This window comes from Zonotrichia albicollis, chromosome 10 (assembly GCF_047830755.1).
Source record: "Zonotrichia albicollis isolate bZonAlb1 chromosome 10, bZonAlb1.hap1, whole genome shotgun sequence".
NCBI classification, from domain to species: Eukaryota; Metazoa; Chordata; class Aves; order Passeriformes; family Passerellidae; genus Zonotrichia; species Zonotrichia albicollis.
In genome coordinates, this window is record NC_133828.1 from 19,883,792 (window position 1) to 19,908,375 (window position 24,584).

The window sequence follows — 24,584 nt, forward strand, 5'->3', positions numbered from 1 at the left end:
AAATGTTCTTTTTACAAATGAGGCTAAAATTTTTAATCAGCTCTGAAAATCTTTTCCTGTAGTCCCCTCCACTTCTTTACCTTTCAGCAGAATGAGAATAACAAATGCTTCCTCAGACTGTAGAGCTGGGGTGAGGATTATACTCAGCTCAGATATATGGAGGTAAAGTGCCCTTACAAGTGTCTAGAGAAATAGCGTTTTTGTATACACTGAATACTGGGGCAAGTTCTGGATCAGAATCTGAGAAGAGAGTACACCAATCTGGGATGGGTTTTCAATGTTACTTGCTGTGGTAGGTTCACCCTGGCCAGCAGCCAAGCACCTACACAGTTCCTAACTCCCTGCAGCAGCTCTCCACAGGAGGGTGGAGGAGAAGATGGGAGAACAAAAGACAACCCCTGAGTTGAGTTAAAAAAAAACATTTAATAGGTGAAGAAAAGCTCAGGGGGTGAAAAAGAAGCAGAGCAAGGGAGAGGGCACACCAGGTGATGGCAGACTGATACCCAACCAGTCTCCAAACAACAGCCAAAAAATTTGCTTGAAAAGAAAAATATCCTTTTGTTCCTTTATCCCAATTTTTATTTATGATCTTGAGGATACATCACATGAAATATCCCTCAGGTCACTGAGTCAGCTGTCCCAGCTGTGTCCCATCCCAGTCTGTTGCCCACCCTCAGCCTGGCTGTGGGGGTGTAGTGGGAAGCAGAGGTGGCCTTGACACTGTGCAAGCAGAGCTCAGCAATAGCCAAAACACTGGTGTGTTGTCAGCACTGCTGGAGCCACAGAGCCAGAACCCAGCACCGTGAGGGCTGCTGTGAGGAACGTTGACTCCATCCCAGTCAGACCCACCACAACCCAAATCATACTACTTTTTTTACTTACTTTCTAATGTAGTACTGAGAAAGCAATTATCAGAAGAACAAAATCCTATTGTAACATCTTAAGAACAGAGTATTCTTCATTAAAAATGTTTTCTTGTATGTGCAGATGTGAAATTTTCATTAGAATCATGGACATTTCTGAAACAGTTCAAAAATACTTAAGAATTTGCTGAAGTTCATTTTTCACTGAAAATTGTGTAAAAAAAGTTGTTTCAGGAAATTCAGTAGCACTTAAGTGCTTGTCTGAATAGTGTTTGCAAATTCAAGCTGACTCTGTCCTGCGAGAACAGTTCTGGAGAAATTTAACCCAGTGTGAACATCAGACCTATGTCAGAAATGGGTAATTCTCTAATTGCCCATAGGTGCATCTTGTTGCTGTCTGTGTAAGTATATAATTCTGTGCCTTAAAATAATCAGCTCTGTGAGTCTTACTTATCATGAGACTGGACCAATAAAATGGTTTCAAAATTAAAACATTAAGAATTAGACTTATGGGCTCATCATAAGAAATGGAAAAACTAAAAAATAAAAGATTTTAAGTAGGAATGAAATCTTAGTTCACTTCTGAAAAAAAATCAGTGAATGGCCCTGTTCTTCCCTGCAGCACCTTTTGGTTGTGTATGCTGCTGTCAGTGAAAAATAACTGGCAGCTATGTGATGCAAAGAGTTCAGGTAATTGAGATTAGAACTCTCTGATTACTTTGATCAATATCAAAGTCTGAAACTGAAAGCAAGTTGAGCTTTCACAGATTTTTTTTAGAGAAAATAATTGAGATTAAAGGAGACTCTCGAGTTCCTGAATTGATTGTTTATTTTTAGGGTATTTGGCCTGCTTTGTTATTGGTGGCACTTCTTTATTCTACTTGTTAATGTCAAGAGAGATAAGTATTTGTTCCTGGTAGTGAGAAACATCACAAAGCATACACAAATGGGTAGCAGTGTGACTGGTCTAAATGTCAGAGTTCAAGGCAGCCACCTCCAAACCTCTTACTAGGTTTGTCAGTCAGTGCTGGCATTCCAGGAGAGAGATGACATTATGGGATTTGGTTGATCATGCAGTAAGCACAGTGAAACCGAGACTCCAGTGCCTTCATAAAAAGTTCTGTGCAATTTCTCATGCCTTTTTAACATTGAAGCACTGACTTCAATGAAACTTTCCTTGTATGGTGGAGAAGAGTGAACATATTCATAAAGGGCAGCCCACACTGAAGACAAAATAGAATTGCCCCCCTCCAGTATGTTTTGAAATAGTTCAGCTGTAAAGTTCATGATTCGAGCAGGTAGTTTTTCTTTGCCAGTGATAACTTCATTTTTTGTTCCCTCTATGGAGCAGGAGTTGGAGCAGGTTGGAAGAATTATGGAAATCTTTGTTTTCAATAGCAAAGGAAGAAATGTTCTCTGGGGCTACTAGGATGGAGTGTGTATTCTGCTACAAGGGAGGATCAAGGCAGTAATTTGTGCCCTGTCCAAAAGCGAGGTGTATGTGGGGATAAAGTGGTGAAAGAGTTCTTGTATTTTTCTCCAACTGCGCAGTTCAGGCAGTTTAAAAAGAGCCAAAACATTCCCTGTTGCTGTGCTCTGACTGTGAGCAAGGTGGCTAGGCTGTCTGAACTCAGTTAATGAGCAGAACCCATGGAAAAATAGTGATACAGAAAGTTCAGGTCTTGGCAATGTGTCAGTGTTATTGGCAAGTAAATTTCATGTTTAAGGAAGACAGCCAATGGAGCTGAATCTCATCCTGTGTAAATTGTGTCTCATATATGGGTCTTTTTTTTTGTCCTCCATTATTGGAGAGTCCAAATATTGAGCAACTATGAATCCAGCTCTCTTCATCCAAAGTCCTTGGTTCTGTGGATGCCAGCGACAGAGCTCTGTTAACCACAGAATGCAGTCACATCTCACGTCTGCTCCCTGCAGAGCCAGCCCTGCTTGTTTTGGTGTGTGGCTAAATTGGAGATGTGAATTTGTGGCAGCTCTGTGTTTTTGTCTACAGTAAGAAATATGTATGAGTGACTGCCAGGACTGCTCATTATGAATGAAGTTGATAACTTTGTGAATGGCTTCATGAAAATACAGTCAGACAATTTGTAAAGGACTAGCTGTTCAGGAGTTACCTCTGCCTTTACTTGGTGAGGCTGTAGAATAATGAAGGAAAGGCGTGACTGATACAGCGCTTTACTTGATAATAAATGCTGTGATCAGCTCTTCTGTGTCTGCACAAGCCACAGTAACTTCCTGCTTTGTTAAGCTGAACTTTGCTTATCTCAAGTTTTGCTGTGATTTGGGCTTTTTGGGAAAGGATAGCTGGCTAACAGGGATTTCACTTAGCTGTTGGGGAACCCTTGCTTAGCTGGTGCTTGAGAAATGTTTTGGCTATGCTGAAGCAGCTTCACCAAACCCCAACAAAACCCATTTGATTGGGAAATCCTAGCAGCTCAGTTTATTGTCTGGCAGTTGCAGTTCTTACTGCTGACAGGATGATTACAGCAAGTTGAGATACTGGGTGTTTGACTTGCTGAGACTTTGGCTTGCTCAGTGTGGTAACTGTTAACCAGCCTGGGGATTTTGATAGTGCCTACGTGCAATACATAAGAGCTTGTCAGTGCTGTTGTAATGTTGGTAATTAACAGCAGTGAGAAGAGAGACATAGCAGTTAAAGCAATTTTGAGATTCCCATAGAAAACGTGCTTTTTTGTGTGCTTCTGGTGGATTGACCCTGGCTGGATACCAGGTGCCCACCAAAGCCTCTCTGTCCCTCCTCTCCTCAGCTGGGTAGGACAGAGAAAACATAACAAAGGACTCGTGGGTCAGGAGGACAGGGACAGATCACTCAGCCATTACCATCACAGGCAAAACAGACCAGACTTGGATAAATTAGCTTAATTTGTTACCGGTCAATAAAAGGAAGATAAAGAGAAAAAAACCCCCTAAATTTTGAAAAAACGCTTTCCCCTCAGCCCTCCCTTCTTCTTGGCTTAACTTTACTCCCAATTTCTCTAACCCCTCTCCAGAGCAGTGCTGGTGGGTGGGTAATGTGGGTCATGGTCAGTTCATTGCCCATTGCATCTGCTGATCCTTGTTCCTCAGGGGAAGGAACCCCACACTCTTCCCTTGCTCTAGTGTGGGGCCCCTGCCAGGGAACATAGCCCTGTGTGAAACTCTCTAACAGGGGGCTTCTCACGAGCTACAGTTCTTCTCAAACTGCACCACTGTGGATTCCTGTACCGCACCAGCAAGGGTCCCTTCCCGTGGGGTGCAGTCCTTCAGGCACAGCCTGCTCCAGCGTGAGCCCCCCGTGGCATCACAAGTCCTACCAGCAAACTTGCTCTGGCATGGGCTTCTCTTTCCAAGGGTCCACAGGTCACTGCCAGGAGCATGTTCCAGTGAGGGCTTCCCACAGGGATACAGCCTTCTTCAGGCATCCACTTGCTCCAGTGTGGTGTCCTCCACAAGCTGCTGGGGAATCTCAGCTCTAGTGCCTGCGGAACCTCGTGCCCCTCCTTCTCTACTGATCTTGGTGTGTGTAGAGCTGTTCCTTTTGCATATTCTTTCTTAGTCCTCCCTTCACCTGCAATTGCTGCTGCACAGCTTTTTTCACCCTGCCCTTCTTAACTGTTATTCCAGAGACACTGCCGTGGTTGCTGGTGGGATTGACCTTGGCCATTGGCAGGTGCATCTTGAAGCTGACTAGCATTGACTCTATCGGACACGAGGGAAACTTCTGGCAGTTTCTCACAGAAGCCAAGCCTGTAACCCCTCCACTATCAAAACATTGTCACACAAACCCAATCCAGTATCTGAAACCTGCTGGTATCCATGTGCCCAAGTAAAGTGGGTTTGGCATCCTTTAGCACGCTGAGAGTTTCAGCTGGTAGGGCCTGCAGTGATAACTACAAGTTAAAGCTGAACTCTTGAACACTGAATTCTGTGCAGCAAGTAGTATTTTATCTTATCCTCCAAAGCTGTGTTAAAGGTTCATCTTCAGAAATTCTGGACAGATGCAAAGTAAAGGTTTGCCCACAGATTTTATCATTTCATGGATTCTGGCATGCCAAAAATAGATCATTTATGGTGAATAGAGACAAGCAAATGAGCTGAAAGATGCTCCAGAATGTGTATCTGTGCTATACAGTGTAAGTGAGCTTACCTGGCTTTGAGAAAAACACCTTACAATAATACATACTTTTATTTTCTTGAAAATTTTCCTCAATAAATAAAATATCTTCTTTTTATTCTGTTAATAAAATTACTCCATTTGCTGTCCATATGTTGCAGCTAGTCAGCTTTATCTCTGGATTGTCCTTTCCAAGTTAAAAAACCTGTAATTAAAAAAAAAAATCAAAATCTTAATATATCTGTCTAAACAGGGACCTCAGTTCATGCATTTCAGCAACATTTCATATGCTGTTGACCTTCAGAAACAGAAAAGTTTTTGAGATTGTCCCTTTTCTGCTGGGGAGGGTATGAAAGGGGGGACTGGTTAAGGCACTTTTGCATATTTTTGGCAGTATGCAGTCTGCATTGATTGACTGTACTTTTGCAATTAATGTTGACATTGCTAGGTACTGTGGGTTTCAGTTGAAAAAATTTATGGGTTTCCTTTGGATTTTACCTCTAAAAAGTGCAGTTCATAGTCCAGTGAATGCTCTAATAGCTGCTTATTCATGTGTAATAGCAATTAGGTTGAAAGACTGTATGAAACAATAAGCAATTATTGGTTAACTTATTTATGTGCTTTTGTTGTTGTTTCCAGGAATACTTTTTGTTAACATTAGAAAATCAATGTTTTCCTCAGCAGTAGGAAGGTGGGGGAGCAGAGGAAGACTGTTATGTGTTGTAAATCTGAGAATATCAAAATGTCAGTGGTGAAAACAGTGTAGTGTGTGATTCTACAGGTACTGTTAATATGGGAGTGATGCTGGGCCTGTGTCTGTTCATTGTGGATATACATCAGGTGATTTTACTAGAGAAACTTGTAAACATTTGTTAGAGCTTTTATGTACATATATTTTGTATGTGTACATATGTACATAAGATATAATAATTTAAATACTGTTCAAGGAAAAATTTGCATCTTCTTCAAAGGAGCTATATGAGGTGACTTGGTTATAGAAAATGAAAGACTGCATTTAATTTCAGTGTTTGGTTTTGGAAGGTTCAGACTGCTTTGTCACATTTAAATCAGGTGTTTACCTTCAAGCATATACATAACCTCACTGACTCATAAAGTATGCTTACTTATACTTTGAATATATGTTATTTACCTGAGGTCTCACCACACTAAGGCTTCTTCAGGTCTGTCATGCCTCCAGTTGAGCACCTGGACTTATCAGCTCCCTTCAGAAGCCCTTTATTCAGAGAGCACTTTCAGAGCTCTGGTAAAATGCTTCCTTTCCCCAAACTCACTGTAAACTTGCCAGTTCATCATGACTGTCGTGCTTCCTGGTGTGCTTGGTCAGGGCAGCTCTGCTGACTTCTCTGTCTGCAGCTGGAGGGGCTCCTGTGGGACCAGCAAGCAGCTGGTTCAAGTCCATGTAGCTCTTTGAATTCAAAGGATTATATTTGCTGAGAGCAGCCTTGCACATCTAACAACAGTAAACTGGTTCTTCAGAGATGTCTGAGCAAGAAAGAAAGGTGACATGGACTTTGAATACTTAATAGAAAGAAGGCTGAAATCAGAATAGCTCCAGAAATCAGATTATCTTTGAACTTGAGGTTTATTCCAGCCTTGAAAATTTACTATACTCTGCCAGCCTGCTGGTAGAAGTTTGATTCCTTGTGATAATTAATGATGTCCAAAACAGGTGTGAAATTGTGCACTTCCTAACATTCACTTTTTTACTTCTGCTCTTACTGTTTAGAGAAAACACTGTGATTGAGGCGAGTGGTGCTCCCACTTTCCATCCTTGCCTGTTAGCATTCCCATGCTGTGCCCTTGTAGCAGTCCACATTTGGGCAGCCGCAAAAGCAAATGAGCCAGCGCTGTCTCTTGGCACCCGGTTCTGAGCTGAAATAGGAGCCAGCGTAAATGGCTTAATAGCTCAGGTCCCTGGCAAGAACAGCTTGGGAGATAATACCTCGTTTGTAAAAACTGAAAATTAACCTCTTCTGTTGTTTTGCAGGAGGGTCATGCAGATGTAGAATTGGAGTGGATTGGTTTTTGCTATTTCACTGCTCTTTGTCTGTATGTTTAGGAAGATATTTTGAGGCGTTTTAGGAGGAGCAAGAGGCTAATGTTTATTTTGGCAAGTCTTACTGTGGAAAGTGAGTTTTCTCAGTCGGATTTTTTTTTTTCCAGAACCACCATCCCTCCCTCCTGCCAATCAGAGAAAACTGTTTACTGACCATGTAGCTGAATTCATCTATTGTCAATTGGGCTTAGCTCTCCTAGTATGATATACATAGTAAAACCAGGAATTCAGATTATGCTGAATCACAGTGATGCTCTGCAGATGTTCCTTTAGGATGCCAGCCAGCAGAACACAGGCTCTAGGCTTCCAGCAACATTGTCCTGCAGCGTGGGGAGGGTATGGAGCCCCTGCATGCAGTCCCTGAACTGGTGAGCATCAGAAGCCAGCAAGTGGATATTTTATCCTGAGCAGCCCCTGGGTAGTTGTGGTAGCTATACAGTGGTGCTGAGTTTCCTGCCTTTGGAGCTCTGGAGTGGAGATACGCCTTTGCTGGCTCTTACCTGGTTCTAGGAGGCTCATAGATGTGTTGGAGGGAAATAGGAAAACTATTTAGAGAAAATCCTTTGCTTTTAAGAATGGCCTAGGGGTTAAAGTACTCTTCTGGTACAGCAGCAGGCAGGTTTGGAACAGGCACTAGATCTTCAGTGGGCTGGAGGCTTTCTCTTGTCACTGGGCTGCTGAGATGAGTTTTTTCTGTCTCTTCTATTTGAGCTATTTCATGTTCTTTGTATAAACATTTCTAGAACAAGACTCCTCGTTTTTTCCAAAATTTCCGAAGGATTTTAATGAGTCGATAATTTCCTACCATGAAATGAAAAATTGTTACGAGAATTTCTGGCTTATACTATTTCAGCCTTTTGGTATTTTTGTAGTTCACTAGAGCTTCTTGATGTGGAGTAGAGTTGGTGTTGCTGAGCGTTCCGTTCTCTGGTAAATGTATGGTATAAATTGGATGGGTCAAAAAGAAGAGCAAAGGAAGTGCTGTCACCTCAGTTTAGAATTACATGTGCATTTGACCACTCAGACTTTTAGCAGTATATTTGATAGCTGTTCAGGTGACAAAACCAGCTGGATAGGGACTTCAAACACATGATTTGTACATTAATTTAGGTGGAAAAATGTTGGCTTTAGATTACCGACTCTGCTTCACATGGCAAGTTATGCAATTTTAGAAAGGATCTGGCTTGAAAATAAATGTTTGGCTCCTAATCAGTATGGAAAGAGGATGGGAGGAATTTTCAGAAGTTGTGCCCAAATCCCCTGAATGTTCACTAGAAAATTACTCTTCTATCCTGTAAAATATCCTTTCATGGAAAAGCCTGCTGCTGTGCAAGACTCCTTTCCAGAAATTTGATATTTTTTTGAATTTGAATTCCTAGGTTTTGTTGAAGAGGTGTACTGCCACATGTGTTTTGGGGAAGTTTTTCAATGTTTAGAATGCTGTTTTTTAAAAACTAATGGTACTTAGTTTATTTTCAAATTTATTTTACTTAATAATATGATAATTTCATAAAGAATTTTATGCATTCTTTGTATGTCTATGTGCCTGCCTCTATATATATATATATATATATGTATATATATACACCCACACATATATATATGTGTGAGTGTATATGTCAGCAGTTACAGAGTATTTACTTTGCACTGGTACCTATCTGTTGAAACAGTGGAAACATAGCTCTACACAGGATTTGCATGTGTCCCCTTCTGCAGCTCTGTTCTTCATTCTAGTAAGTTGCTGTAAATAATGCAGAGCTGACCTTTCTTTATGTGCTTTTTAAATTGCTCTCCATTGCTCAGATGCAGGATGGCATTAATGACCTTCATATAAACTACTGGTTTGGATCCTTTTTAGCCCAAGCTATATTCTACAGAGGTAGAATTGGTTGTTACGCCTCCAGGTCCCTGTATGTAACTGGTAGTCTGTAACAGTGTAACTGGTGGTCACTGTTTGAGGGTGTCAGTCACCTGTCATGAGGAAGCACCAGCTCACACAGTGACACCAGTCTCTGGGGAAGCCACACTGAAGCTTGTGTTAAAGAAGAGCTTCACTTGGATAGGACAGAGCCAGGATTCAAAGGCTGTACAGGAAGAGGTTTTGCTAGCTGCCTTGCATAACCAGGGGTGACCGGTGATAGAAAATACAGCCAGAATCTTTTGTGATGTCAGCATCAAAAGATGTGGTTGTGTCACTGAATACTTGTAAACTGTTTGGATGAAATATTAATGGAGTTGGGAGAGATGCCAGTCAGTAGCTTTCTTTTGACCCACTCTTATTGTGACCCTGTCAAGGGCTAGAGCATTCCTCTGCAGGATTCTCATATAATGGAGCTGCAACACCAAGTGCAGGGAGGACCTGAGGACCCCTCACGCACCAGATCTCTGTGAAAACACTAATGCCTGTGCTGCCCACATAAGCAGTGGTCTGGCTTCTCACACCCTGGAGCTGGGAGAGGGAAGCAAATCAGCTGACAAGAGGGGAGAGGCACAGGCTCTCCCTGGGTTACATGGACGGTACCATCTCTGCTTAGGAGGGGGAGAGCATAACAAGGTCAAAGAGCAATGGGTTTTATCAGAATGAGGTACAGAACTTACTGATGCCTAACTGTTTGATTGCAACACTGACTGGACATGGCAGTGTGTCTGTGGTACCTGCTTAGGGCCATTCCTGCCCTTGGCAGAATTCTGAGGAGGATAGGAGACAGAAGGATGCTGAGCTAGGTGCTAAGGTCTGTCCTTCCTCACATATCCCACTCTCACCTTTGTCCCTTTTTTATTTTTAGCAGATAGGTCTGTGTTCTCTCAGATATGGACTTTATGGAGTTAAGTAGCATAACTGAGTTCTGATGTGCCACTGCACATTTTCCAAACCTTTACCCTTACTCCCCATTTGCAAGCGAGCAACCTGCAAACCTGTAGATCTGAGACATCTGCTTCTTCCTCAGACTGTGTAGTCAGACATTTCAGAAATCCTCAGGAGAAGGTGATAAACAATGGAGGAGCATAAGCCTCCTTTCTCTAGGACTCCAGAGCTACATGTGGAATCAGTGAGATGCTTTATTTCCTGCATCCTGTGTTCAGATCTGCAGCCAATGGGTTTCAGACACAGTGTGGTGACCAGCAGAGTCTGGCTGCAGTAGCTGAGCAGGAGGGAGAATGCAGAGGCAACAGCTGCATTCTGTGATTGAGACAAGCGTGACCGGGGACAGTAGCGGGACTGGACTCTGCAAATGAGGAATATTCTGGAATGTTTGTGCACTTCCATACATATCTTTATGCAGGCATTTAAAGGAAAGGATTTTAAAGCCCTCAGATGTCATGAAACTTATCTGGGGTGTTTAACTAGTCTGAAGTAGCTAATCTCAGACTTCCAAAAACCAGGAAATACCAAATGATGGTGTGCATAGAAAACTTCTACATGCAGTCATTAGAAAGATATAAAACAGTACTGGAGAACACCAGTTCTGTATTTATAACATTTAATGTTGTTTTTACTAGATGTGTTCATTCCTAGTGCCACAAAAGACTCAAAGGAGAGCTGTGAGGATACTTGTTAATGTGTTCTGGGCGCTCCTGACTCTGGTTATGTTTATGCATTTAATTATTATGTTTGTCTTTAGACGGGAGACTACAGCAAATAGAAAATCATACCCATTGCTGATCTCAAGATACTGAAGACAAATATCTGAATCTTCGTATTTCTTGTAGCTTTACACACAGTGGCATGCTGATGTTGGCCCATTTGACCTAGTTAATTTTTTCTTCTATTTAAGTAAGATCTGAATGAAAACCAAAATAATTCCTTTCTGAAATGCTTGAATTTTGGAATCTCCCCCTCAGTTTTTTTTCAGTCTTTCTGGTGCAACAATATTAGCTTAAAACTGCATCAGAAAAATTGTGTTCATCTCAGGCTTCATGTGCCTGCAGTTTTCTAGTAGCATTTCTTTATAATGAGAAACAGTGAAATGTGCAATGGAGGCCATGTGTCTCTGATTCTGCTGGTTTTGGTTTTACCTAGGCCATGTGGAAGTCTGCAGGCAAGACAGTGTAATATAATATATATGGATGGATAGGAATCTTATTTGAAAATGAGATGTAATTCTGTAGAGAAGGTAGAAATAGAGAAGATGAAAGCATAGTGCAGGCTGCTACAATCTCATTAGATACTGCCATGGTTTAATCCCAGCCAGCAACTAAGCACCACACAGCTGCTCATTCACTGCCTCCCCATGGGAGTGAGCTTTGAGTGGCAGAGCTTTGTATGCTGAGCCTGACATCATATGATATGGAATATCCCTTTGCTCAGCTGTCCCTGCTCTGTCCCCTCCCAATTTCTTGTGCCCCTCAGACTCCTTGTTGCTGGGATGGGGTGAGGGGCAGAAAAGGTTTTAATGCTGTGTAAGAAATGCTGGCAGTATCTACAACATCCCTGTGTTAGAGCTGCTGTGAAGAAAATTAACTAAATCCCAGCCAAAACCTGCACAGGTACTTAGCTTTTTTTTTTTTTTTTTTTTTTTTTTTGTTATATTTTGAAGTTTCTATAAAATTGTGATTCCTTTGTTCTGCCCATACCTGTCTAGCTTTTAGGAGCTGGGAGATTTTGACTGAACTGTTTGGAAATGAGAAAATTATCTGTAATTAAAAATAGAAAATAATTAAAATTCATATTCTGATGCTGTTCTACTTCATGAAAAAGTTTGAGGGACAAATTTGTCAACTCAAGTTTCTCTCTTAATAGACAAAGCTCACTCAGTGACTGGGATTAGGGAAGCATTGGCAAGGGTCAAGTCTGTTAGACCTGAAATTCTTGGTTTGCTGGGGTAGTGTTTCCTTATAAAAGGAAACAGTTGCAGTGGGCAGATGAGGAACTAAGACCTTTTTTGGGGTGTAGGAAAGCATTCATCCATAAGCCTACAGATGGGAAATCCTCCCAACACCAGATTATTAGGTGCTGTTTAATGGGGATTTTTCTGATCCCCCTTTCCAAAGTTGTATTTTCAGATGTCAGAAGTGGTACAGCAGCGATCACACACAGTCTCTACTCTGATAGACTTTACTGTGACTGGGTATTTTCACAAATTGTGTCTTTCTGGCAACCCTCATGTTTTTATAGACTACTTTTCCACTCTCTGTATTTGCAAGAAGATTTTGTTGTTGTTGTTGTTGTTGTTGTTGTTAGAAGGGGTAGCACCTGACAGAGTTTGAAAGTGTGAAATTTAAATGTGCCTGGTTTTGCAGCAGTGGCAAGACACAGAGTAGTTGTTGTGATTCTTTGATTCTTGAGATGCAGGCAATCCCCCCATCTATAATGTTGTATAGAATGGAATGTTTGTCAGCATTACCTGAGTCTGGCTGGCTGGAAGGTGTCTGTGGGCCAAACACCTCAGATGCTGGTACCAGTGGGAAGGTGGTGGGCATTCTTTGGAAGCTCAGCACAGCAGCAGTGGGGTTTCACTGCTGCTTGGAGACAGGAAGGAATCTTCTGTGAAGGCTGAGGCAGCAGGCACATAGCTTAGGCTGTGTCAGGTGAGCTTTGACATGTTTTTGTGCAGTGGTTAAAGGCCGTTCCTGTAACTGTCTGCCTGTAACGTTGCTGCTTACAGTTAAGGTCAGCAGGACAGAGTAGGTGCCAGCACCATAGATGCCCTGGTTCAGGTTCATGGTAGCTTAAACTGCATAGACAAATACAAATTGCTTCATTTGGTAGGGGAGAGAAGTAAAAATCTGCCAAAAGTAGTCCAGTCTTCTCTGAAGCATTTCCTTGAATGCAATTGAAATGCTTCATTTTGCAAGGCAAGTGAAATGTCTCATTTGGGTGTGTGTAATAGCTTTAGAAAAAACACCCTGTCAGTATTTGAGGTCAGGATGTAATGAGAAACTGAGAGTGATCTCCTGCTGCAGGTAATGCATTTGGAAATTTATATCAGAAATTAATGACCCATTTATAGAAGGGATTTTGTAGTTTGTTGGGATTTTCTTTCATAAATTTTTTTTCTTGGAAGTTTTTTGGCATGATTTGCAATGACATTTCAGGAGCAAAAGACAAAGCATGTAAACTGACATTCAAGCTGAGAATCTCTCATATACAGTATGTTTTCTGTGTTTTAAATTTAGTACTTGTATTAACTTAAGCTTGGCCAGTGCAGAAAATTTTCTATCAGGGATCTTTGTCCAAACATTCTTTTGTCTGCATGCTGTTGGCAACATGTAAAGTACTGTTTTCCATTGGCTTTAGGTCCCTTTTGGGCTCAGCTGAGGGTCCTATTTTGATGTTCCACAGCTTGCACAGAAAGAAGCTTTGCTGAAGAACTGAGGACAAGAAGATAAGGAGATATTGAGGACTGGAGATAAAACTTCAGTGGACTATTTTGTTCATAAAATTATGGATATGCTGTAGTCTTTTGCCACAGAAACGAAGTAATTGTTAAACACTGAGATTAAAATAACACCAGAGCAAAAACACTAGTTAAGTCAATAAATCAGTTGGTGCTACAGTGAGAAATTTAAATTTGTTAGCTATTAAGCATAGCCATAAAGGATGATGCTTTTAAAAATTAGTGCAGCATTGACATTTTCTTTTTAATGTATCATCTGTATTTTATGTAACAAGCAGTGCTGGCCTGAGTTATATAAACGAGCAAGTGTTTTATAAATGTTATTTCAATTATCTGTCCTTGGAGAAGGTGAATGAAAAATAGCTCCAACTCAGTTTTAGCATCTTCATGTTGACAGTTGTAAAATGCATATTAATGAAGTATGTGAAGTACAGAGAAATGGGTCCATTTGTAAAAGCTGGTGTCCTCTTAGTTCTTTATCTTAAAAGGGAAAGAAAAAAGAGAAAGGAAGAAAGAAGCAGAGTGTATGTTTTGTGTAGTATGCCAGGTCTTTTTGAAATAGCTTGCAGTTGCAAGCTAGCTGAATCAGCACCACATTTATTGGTGGAAGGCTATAATCATAGAAACACCTGCAGTGTACAGCAGAGAAGAGACACATCAAATTCTGGCAAGGTGTTGAATGAAGTTTTTATGTCTGGTTTTAAATCAAGTCAGAGCATTGCTACGAAGAGTAGAATTGGCTAAGTAGTCGGGTTTAATCAGCAAAATTAATTTAAATTTCAAGAATTACTTAGCTAGTATCTTTGAAGAAACCTTAGTTGAGAGGCATGAGGGTTTCACAAAGTATCATTATTTGGATTCATTTGCTTCATACAAGATGCAGTTTTAAATTTTGGTACAGAATTGATAGCACATGTTGAAAAAGAACCTGAAGATTTAAAGTGACAAAGATCTTTTCCCATTACTTAGTGATTTTTATAGATTAATAAACTTTGAAGGCCAGAAGAGTTTGTTACCTCCCTTAGTGAGCTTGTTTCTGTGTTTTATGCTTGGTTCTTCAGGAACAGATGAACTTTTTCTTGTTAATGTTGCTCTGAGGTTCTGGATCAGATTAAGTGTATTTGAATCAGTATGCAAGAGTGCATTGATCAGTTGTCTCTAACATTACAAAATCTGCTTTGTACTGGATACAAGAGCAAAACAGTTGGATTCCTTAACTAATCCTTACCATACACTTACCCCTTAAACAGAGAATAGGACCCCTCCAGCGTGGGTTTGATGTCACTAGATAGAAGCCATGCTTTTATGAGAAGCAGCAAGGCAGGTGAAGACGTAGAGTAGCTTTAGAGCTGACTTTTCCAGTCTGCATGGGAAAATTTATCACCTGTATCTCATGTTCTTTGCCCCTTCGGCATGAGAAATAGCTGACAGCAAAAGACAAGAAGTACATTAAAAAAAATTGTCTAGAGACTACAGGCTACAAGCATTTCTCAACACCTTTCTTTTGTTATTGGAACGCACTAAATATTGGAAATGGAATTGCCCTGAACTTACCTTCTGAGTGATCTTCCTGCCTGCTCTGTCCAGATGTTTTTAATTCTGCTTCTAGCCTTTGGGTGGGCTTGACAAAGAAAAACTAATTTGAGCTCTTTGATTCTGGGTGTAAGGAGGGGCAGGAAGGGCAGCCTTCCCCTCTGTGATACCCACAGACAGTAACAGTGTCTGCTTCCCAGGGGCACAGCGGCCCAGCTGCCAAGGAGGCTTATCCAACATAGTGACACTCCAGGCTTGGCTAAGCATTTGGGCCACTGACTTAATACAGGTAAAAGGCATTTGAGTTCTGATAGAGCATCTCTTCATAGTATAGTAAGATGGAGATGTCACGAGCAACCTTACTTATTTCAAGCATGTCTTTTTAATAGCTGGCAATGGAAATGGTTACTTTTGTCTTTTTGCTCTTCATCAGACCAAATCTCAAATGAACTTCTTTTTCTTCTTCCTGTTATCTCTTCCCCGTATGCTTCCTCAATTCTCATCTCTTTAGTTAGAAAATGGCTGCATACAGAAATTAATTATATGATTTAAAAGTTGTCAGTGAGTACTGCAAGAGACGTGCTTAATTTCTGGAGTTTGAGCTCTACTAAACTTCTTTGTTTCAAAGAAGAAGTTGAGGGAGCATTGTTTAAGGGCATTAAAAGAGATTTAGAAGAATTTTTGGAGCGCTTATCAGTCCATAGCGAGTGCTCAAATGGGGAAAAGGAGCTGTTCCAACTTTAAAACTATCTTAAGGGTTCGTTCTCATATATCTGTACCTTTTTATCAGTGTACAGTAGAGTTAGAGAGAGAGACCAAACCAAACTTGTATTTCATTTGACTTAGTCTTTGCTGTAATTCTTGGTATATGTTATTTAATTTTAAAATGTGAAGATTTAGCTCTGTTCCTTAGTGAAATTAAAGGCAGTTGGTTTTGATGGAAGCAAGAATAGGCAATGGGACTCCTTTGCCTGTGTTTAACTCTTCATCATGTGGTAGAGTGTCTCTCAATTACCCAGCCACATAACTACAAATAGAAAGCATATTGCAGGATTTCTTAATCATATGCAAATTCCATTCATGTGCCCAAGTTTTCAGAGAAGACTTAGAGATTTAAATCTTCCGACCCTGTTAGTTTCAGTAGGAGCTGTGTGACTAAATCTTCTGAATTAGTTATGAATTAAAAACAAACAACAAACAGCCATGCAGCACTTGTCAGCCCACCCTCCTGGCACTTTTAGCTGCCTTTTAGGACTGCATTAATTGATACATTCTTTTGCAAAAATTGAGGATGCTGGTGAATGGGAAAACAGGAGCTGTTGAGTTCATCTAAGGTACTCCTGCTCTTTATAGCCTCAGAACAGGGTATGGGAGACATGGCTGGGAGAAGTGTGATATGCCTTTTATCCAGAGTCATAGCTATAAGGCATTTTTAAATGTGCTTGCAGAACTAATCTGGGGAAGGTAAGAAATTTGTACTAGCTTTACCTTTGGCTGGATTGAGAACTGCTGTGCAGGACGTTGTGTTCTCATTTTTCTCTAATGCTTACAGGTAAGCATATGCAATTAGTCATTACAGGTGTAGCTTTGACAGGCTGGGACTAAAACCTCCAAATTAATCTCTTTGATTTTTTCTCTCATTTCAGAGACACTACTCTCCTCTGAATAAAGATGGCAGAAATCAATTCTCATGTAAATATCAAGGAAAAGGTAGGTTCAAGTAACAGTACAATACAAACCAAAATTATATTTGCATACCTATTTAATTTCTGCTCTTTCCAACACTGTTTACATACTGAACTTTATAATGTATTGACTCTGTGCGTGAAGTGCACACACAGATATTGATAGGACTAATCTGAATTTTGCATGGTGAGAAGCATTTTTACTTTTTTGCAGAGAGACTGTTTTGTCAGCTAGAGTTCTCTTGTTCCTTTGTAATTCCTGTGCCCACTGATGCTGTGGAGAGCAGCAATTTGGGATGATTGCTGCTGTACAAAATGCAACCATTGAAGAAACATGCCCTTTAGATACAATTTTCTGCCAAAAAATGTTATACCTGTAATATTTAAAGCAATTCCTAAAAGTGCAGGACCTGCAAAGAGTAGATTACTTTTTCCTATGAAAGTATGTCTGCTTTTAACTGCATTCCATGTGCTTGAGTGAGCCTTCTCCGTATCCTTGGCTAGAGCTAGAGCCTCATCCCCCTTTCAGGAGCAGTAGAGGACCTAAAGCTAATTAGGATATGAGGTAGGTCAGGAGATCTGTGACTCCCAGCAGTCAGATTGTGAAGGGACAATCTAACTACAGAATTTCTTTGTCTCTCTTTATGGGAAACAGTTCCTTACCTGTTGCACTGCCCCGGTGCCAGTGGTTTTACCTTATATTTGGTGTTAACATCTGTGTTGCTCATTGTGCTTGAGGATTTGCATGGCAATATGAATCTCTGTCTTGGTGCTGAATGTCTTCCTTAGTCCTGAATAAAAGCACAGGGTTTTAAAATGGAGTAGCATGATGATTTTGTAGCACAAAGTAATGTCATTTAATTCTTTTCCCTGCTGCTAGAGTACAGTAATTCCCAAAATATAACTCAGTAAGTCAATTGAAGCTCTACATATTTACTGTGTAGCTTGAAATTTTTTATTTAAGTCAGTTTTACAAGTGCAGGATTTTACAAATCATGTGTTTGTCTTTTGCAAGTTTAAGAATGAAGAGCTGCAACGGGAGTTTTATTTGCGGTAGATATCTGGTGTTCCAAGTGTGATATCAGCTGGGAGTGCCCCAAATCAAATGTTTATGAGCATATGCATTTTAAGGCAGGAAAATAATTTAATCAATACACTCTTTTATAAATTGCTCCACTCTTTATTCCTGCATCTTCCATTAGTATTTAGTGCCACTAAATCCCTATGCCAAATTCAAAACTTACTTTAATAGCAATTGAAATTGTTTTGCAAAATCATTGGGTTTTATTCTGGAAAAAATAGATTAATTTAATGCATAAAGGGTTAGTGACCAAACAGCATAAGCCTGCTGCAGTTGAGAGGGTGTTGTGCTCAGGGAGCCATGTGCCATGTGCTTGCAGGGCAAGTCCCTTGTGTTTTAAAACAGGATTGCAGTGGCTCTCTTTGGTGTCTTGTATTTGGTTTACTGTATGGGCAGCAACAAACCGAGTAACTATGAAGTGACTGTAGCTCCAGAAGTCTTTGAGTGATGCACTGGAAATACAGGGAAAAAGTTTAAAAAAGTCCTGCAGAGTTGCCTTGGATAATATTTGCACATAAACTGCTGAAACATGAGGATTTCATTTGCAGGTTTGAAAAGCATACATATTTACAGTGTGCTGGTAAGGGAGTAAAAATCACATCCCTTTCTCACTTAGCTTACAGAGCTTCCATAGTCATCCCTCACAACATTGAAGCAGAGTGAATTTAATGTTTACTTTTACCTACCTTTTAAGAGGCAATATTTCTGGATAAAAAAACTAAGGTTTATAAATATAATATTTCAGCTGAGCTTCACAAATCCATTGCCCTCAATGTAAATACAAGCAGGCCTGGTTTAAAAGAACAGACCAGAATACAGTCCCTTTCCAGTTCTCCCTTTCTTCTGCCTTAGTGCTTGCAGATCTTGATGTATTTAAGACTTTGATCTTGCTAGGACTTGCATGAAGCCAAAGGAGCTGTACATCTGCACACAGATACTTACTCATGTAAGTTTCTGCAAAAGTAGCACTCAGGTTTCTCCTTACATTGAAGGTTGTTTCACTGTGATAAAAATGTGATGAAAATCCCATGCAGATTTCAGCATGTTTGTTCTTTTGTTTGGCAGTGGGGCAGCAGTTGTTTGGGGTTTTTTTCCAGTGGTGACCTTTCCCTGTGTTCTCTCCATGATCAGTTTCTAGTTATTCAAGAAAGTAAAACCTCTGCTACTGTTTTAAAAGTGGTATGATGCCAGTGCAGACATTTTGGACATTACACTCATAACCAGGCTCTGTAAAGCCCCACCCCTGAATTTGAGTCATAAGAGAACGCTACTGTGGTAGTGATACTTGTATAATTCATTCTTGGCATTTCAGCTGAAATAGTTCATAGAGTCAATAGGTTAAACATTCTATTTTGTATCTTCTTTTTTCTCCCCCAAGAGATTTATATAAATGTTGGCCTATGATGTTAGGAAGGCTAATGAAAGTTTCCATAGTTGGCAGAGACTCCTGCAGCTGTGATACTCTTGTAGGGGAGCCAGGACTGTTTCAATTACCATATTTTCATGCACATAACCCACAGATTTTCTGGAATAACCTACGTTCTGCCTTTCAGCTGACACAAAGGTCATTAATTGCGTGCATAACCAGTATAAGAAGTTTACCATCAGGACCTCTCTCAGAATAATGCCCTCTGCCCTGACCCGTGCTGTAGTCTTCCTTCACTATGCCACTATCCCTCTTGCCTTTGATAACACTCATAATCATCTCTGTGCCTGAAAATAAGTAAGGGTTTATTTTTTGTATGAGGATTTTCAGAGACCAAGTGTTATACATAGTTCAGATCACATGCACAAAAGTTCACCGGATTAAGGGGTAAAATGAGCTAAACTCATTGGCTTGCATCCAAATCCATAAAATCAAAGGAGGTATTCAAGCATTAGCCTAGTACATCACCAGAAGAGGTGCTGAGATTCTGAATTACAAGTCTTCCAAAGAAGAAGAAATTGGAGTGAGGAAGATAAGTGATGTATTGTCTCCTGCAACAATTAGGCCCTCTTAGTTTAACAAGAGAAGAGTGAGTATCAGGCACTCCCCAGAATAACCATTCATCTCTGGCATGCAAGTTTGGTTTTGATCCAAAGAAATATCAAGAATTGTTTAAACTTCAGGACTTGCTTTTGGGTCCATTTTTTTGGTTGGGTTTTTTTGTTTGTTTGTTTTTGTTGGTTTTGTTTCTGGGGTTTTGTCTTGTTTTTGTTTGTTTGTTTGCTGTGAGATCTGCTGTCAGCTGGAATTAGCAAAATACTCATTCAGATGAAAATTCTTCTTTTGAGATTCTGTTAGGAGTGAAGTTTTGCTGAAGTTCTCCTGAAAGGCTTGCTTTCTCATTTGTCATTTCAAGTGTCAGAGCTGGAGGAGCAGATGGGCAGCACTGCAAGAAGGAAATTTTATTCAGATGTGGTTTTGGAGGTTTCACGGTTTTGTTTGCATCACACCATAAATGTGGTTTTCATAAGCAATAGTCAGCATGCAAGGAAAGAGTAGGATTTAGTGGAAGGAATGGAAGTAGTATGTAAATTTGAAATCATTCATTACTGAAGCAGATAGTGAAATCACAGATTGGAAACTTTCTCCTTAAACTTGACCTTTGCAGCTGTTCTTTGCCCATGTGTTGAAATAGATGGACTGTTCAAAGACCAAAATGTTGATCAAAATGCACTTTTGTCACTTGATGAGCCATGTAACTTGGATTAAGGATATCACAGACCCATGTCTGTAAATGGTGCTGTCATCACTCGAGTAGAACAGTTCTTACTAAGCCAAACTTCTCAGGAATCCTGAAATAACATATTAGAATGTCTGGCTTTCTATTTGATGGATAAGGGAGAAATAATAAATCCATGACAAGTGCCTAAAGAAGTTTACTGCAGCAAGTAGAACTTTTTTGGGGCTTACTAGGAATTAATGATCAGAATGTATGAGGGTGATGAAGAGATCATGTAGCAGAAAGAGAGGCACAGATCTGATCAAAACTGTTATTTTGCTCAAAGGGGATATTAGCAGCACTTGTTCAGTTTGCCATGATGAACTTGGTAAAGCTTCTGGAAAAATGTCTCCAATGTAAGAAATAGTCTCTTAACACAACCAAGTGAAATTGTATTCATGAAATATGTTTGTGTAGAAGTTCAAAACCTTTTTAAAAATTCTACCATAAAGTGGTTTTAAAATGCATTTTCTTCCTTAATGTAGCCAGGACATCTGTTAATGCTAAATTCCCAGATTATCAAAACCAGCAGTGTTCTGCTGGCAACCCTTCTTCCCTGCTTCACTTGCAGGATTTGGGAGAACTTGGGGGTATAATGGAATTGAATGATGTATCTGCGTACATAAAACGTTTGCTACTGACATGCAGTAAAAATAAAGTAGGAAATGTCTGTGTTTATTGATAACCATACTTAGAAAATTAATTTAGTTCCTAACTTAGAGAAGATCTGTTGATCTTATTGTTTAGTACAAAGTGAAGGTGTTAGTTTTCCTAACCAAGCATGAATAAGAATATTTCTGTCCAAGTGACCATAATAGTAACTTACTTGAGGGGGATTAGAGCAGCTGTGTTTAGGGGTTTCAGAACAGCCGTGAGCTTTCAGCAAAGAAGTTTAATTTGTCACTATGTCAGAAATATATAAACAAACTCTCTGAACCCCGGATATGTTACTTATTCACCAGAAACATCCTCTTTGAGATGATGCCAAGGGGGACCAGATGGAGCAGAGCAGCAAACAGGCAGTGATTGAGTCCATGTTGTTACAGTTGCCTGGGAACCATTTGAAACTTGACTGAGAAAGTAAAGGGCTTAGAGGAGCGCACATCACTGTCAGCTTGGTTCTGCATGTGGAATAAATAATCTGGTGTCACAACTTCCAGGCAGGCTCTGTTTCTTTTTGAGCTTTGACTTACCTGGAAAGTCTTGTGAGATGGGTGTTTGTGAGGACTTAGAGTAAGCTACCACGAGAGGGTAGAATTCAGCATCCTTTCCTGTGCGCTATATTCCTCCAAAGTAACCTGTTACTGATTCATTTTATTTATATATATGAGTGTGTGTGTGTATAATTTTTTTTTAGGTGAGCCAAAAATTTGCCTCAAGTGAGATGCTTAACAGTAATCATCAGAAAAATATTTAAGTATATCTGATCAGACCTTGAGGATTTTATTGTGAGGTAGACACTTATCTGAGGAGACTTGATATCTTTTTCAGTTTTGATTCCATTTCTGGGCAGTCTTCAACATTTTTTGTAAGAGACAGATAAAAACATCCTCATGACTGTGGAATTCTCATGAGACACAGTCTGGCTCAAATTGCAGCAAGCATTAGCAGGACTTGAGCTCTGGATCATGAGTTTAAATGGAGGTGGACCTGTGTTCTGTCTGTCATGTTCTTGACTGTATACAGTCAATATCACAGGTTTATATTTTAGGTATGTGATTGCTTTGAAGTAGCTTTGGTAAGCTGAAATTCCAAGAAAGTTTTCTTAGTAAACAAAGGAATGTGCTTTCCTGTTAGGCTGCAGGAGGGAAAGCCCAGGAACTTAACTGCTGTCGGTGACAGATTCTCAACTAATGCTGACATTAATAGCCTTAATTATCTGTGGTTCTGAAGGTATGTTACTGAATTCTCTGGGTGTCCTGGAATGCTGTCTAGCATCCAGATGATGACAGCAGTTCACTGGGAATCTACACTGGATAAAAACAGGATGTTTCACGAAATAATTAGTCTGGTAATGCTGTTTCTCCTATGATCAGGTTTCAGTAAGTAGGAAAAAAAACGTTTTCTCCCACATAAATGGAAATCTAATAAAGTAGACTGCTGAGTTAGTCTTTGCAGAATGGCATTAATGCAGTACCATTCCCTGGGAAGGGATTCTTTTGCTCCAGTACTTTCTTTCATACTTTAGGATGCTGGACATTTTTTAAAAGAGTTGGTTGTTTAGAAGTCATAAATACCAGATGATTCTAGTTGCATAATCTGTTGTTTATATGTTAAGAAGATGGATATTCTTACTGAATTTGAGGGCTATGAGTTTAGAGAGAGAAAGTTAGGAGTTGCCTCCTGCCCTGGCATCATCCTATCAACATCTGTAATGAAAATGAGCTCTCTACAGTTTTTTGGATTGGGAAGTGATGGACTTGTCCCAAGCAGCTGGAGGTTTGTAAGCAGTGAGGTGTACAGCTGTACTAGCACAAGGGCTGTTTTATCACCTGAGCTAGCAGGTGAACCACAGAGCAGCCAGCATACCTGGAGTGGCTGGATCCAGATCACATTGAGCCCTTCAGTAAGTCCACCTTGTCATCTTGCATTTGTCAAGAGTTCCTGGAGCTTTGATATGCTTCTTTTCATCACAGTCTGTGTTAGGTCTCTTATGACCTACAGTTGGAGAAGTGCATTTGTGTTAGGCTTATGCTGTCAGGAATTTTCCCATCTCTCCCTTTGGCTTTTTCTATTTTATCACTAGGTCCCTTTCTGGAAACAAATGGGACACTTTTTGCATGAGGGGATAGAGATGAGCTTCAGACCCATAAATCTACATATATATTTGAAATCAGGGTTAAAGGACTAAGGGCTGGAATATCTGGGACCTTGAAATTGGCATTTCTAGGTGAAGGTTGCCTGTTCTCCCTCCATATATTGTGTTCTCCTCCCAGATACACTGTCAGGTCACAATCTGAGTTTTGTAACCACGTCAGTAACTTCTGTCCAGAAGTTGCTGACATTTTCATTGCCTGTCTACAACAGTTCCAATGTATTCTGGATTACAACATTGGTAAAACAGTGCATGTGTTGTAGACTTGCTGTCTGACACACAAATCTTTGTCTTTGAAATTCCACAAGTATGGTAACATGATGCCATTTTGTTCCTAAAAATTTACTCGACAAAATACTTTGTTTTGGAGCAAAACCTTTTGGGATCTCTGTTCTTTTGATTCTGAACTGAGATTGTTATAGATATAGATGTGTGTGTATTAATTTTGATGCATTCTAGTGATTGCAAATTTTAGTTTTCATCTACTCACCCACTTAAATCACTGCACAAATCTGGAAAGGAGAAACTCTAACTTGTAGATATCCTGGGTGTCACAGCATACTTACATAAGAGAAGCGGATTTTAAAAAGTCTAAGCAACTTCTGATTTTGGATTTCCTAGGTCTTGGATGCTTTCCTTTGCAATCTGATGTTCTTTTCCTGAGGAATTCTTTCATTAAACTTCTAAATTTTTTATATTTTCCAAATACAAAGATAAGCAAATGTATTTTTTGGGCAATGGTCAACAAAAAATATTGTTGGGTTTTGGCAGTAGAACTGTTGAGCTTTACAGTATATTAATTCTCTAAATCAAATTTTTTAGTAGTCCAACTAAACCAGGGCTGTGTCCACAGTGTTGTCATATGGTAAATTTCTTTTCTCGTTACTGTTAAGCATTTTTCCTAAGATCATCATCCTGGGTTATCATCATCATGGGTTATCTCCACAACTAAAATGTTTCCCTAACCTTTTTTATTTAATTATTGTATTAGTTGGATGAAGCACAGTTTAGCTTTTAATCCTGGTTTTTCTATAATAAAAAAACTCTTAACAAAGATCACACAGTGCAAACAGAAAGTCTTTGGCTGATCTTGTCTAAAACATAGCCTGCTTGGTTGAGTTCTTGTGTGTCAATGTCCTCTACCCTGCAGATATTCTTCTTCTTTTTAAGTTTCCAAAGTGCACTGTGTGGCGAGTCGTCTGATTCTCTGAGTGAGGTCTTAGCCTCACTTGGTTGTTTCCAGATGCTTCCTGAGGCTTGCAGACCTTTTATAGCAAAGTGGGACCTAGAAGCCATGTGAGATGCTTGTGCTTAAGTTTAAAGTTGGTTAGAATACCCTAGATATTTCTTTTACT

At 40.0% G+C, this 24,584-nt stretch overlaps 1 protein-coding gene across 3 annotated transcripts in view; it reads left to right on the plus strand.

Moving 5' to 3' along the window:
• Positions 1 to 24,584, plus strand: part of SPATS2L (spermatogenesis associated serine rich 2 like) — a 75,982-nt gene that overhangs the window by 19,882 nt on the left and 31,516 nt on the right. For all 3 annotated transcript variants that reach the window (XM_005484200.4, XM_014265115.3, XM_026791618.2), the window contains one exon: positions 16,590 to 16,653. In XM_005484200.4, the coding sequence (XP_005484257.1) occupies positions 16,615 to 16,653 (39 nt within the window). In that variant the 5' untranslated portion in view covers positions 16,590 to 16,614. The remainder of the gene's footprint in view (positions 1 to 16,589; positions 16,654 to 24,584) is intronic.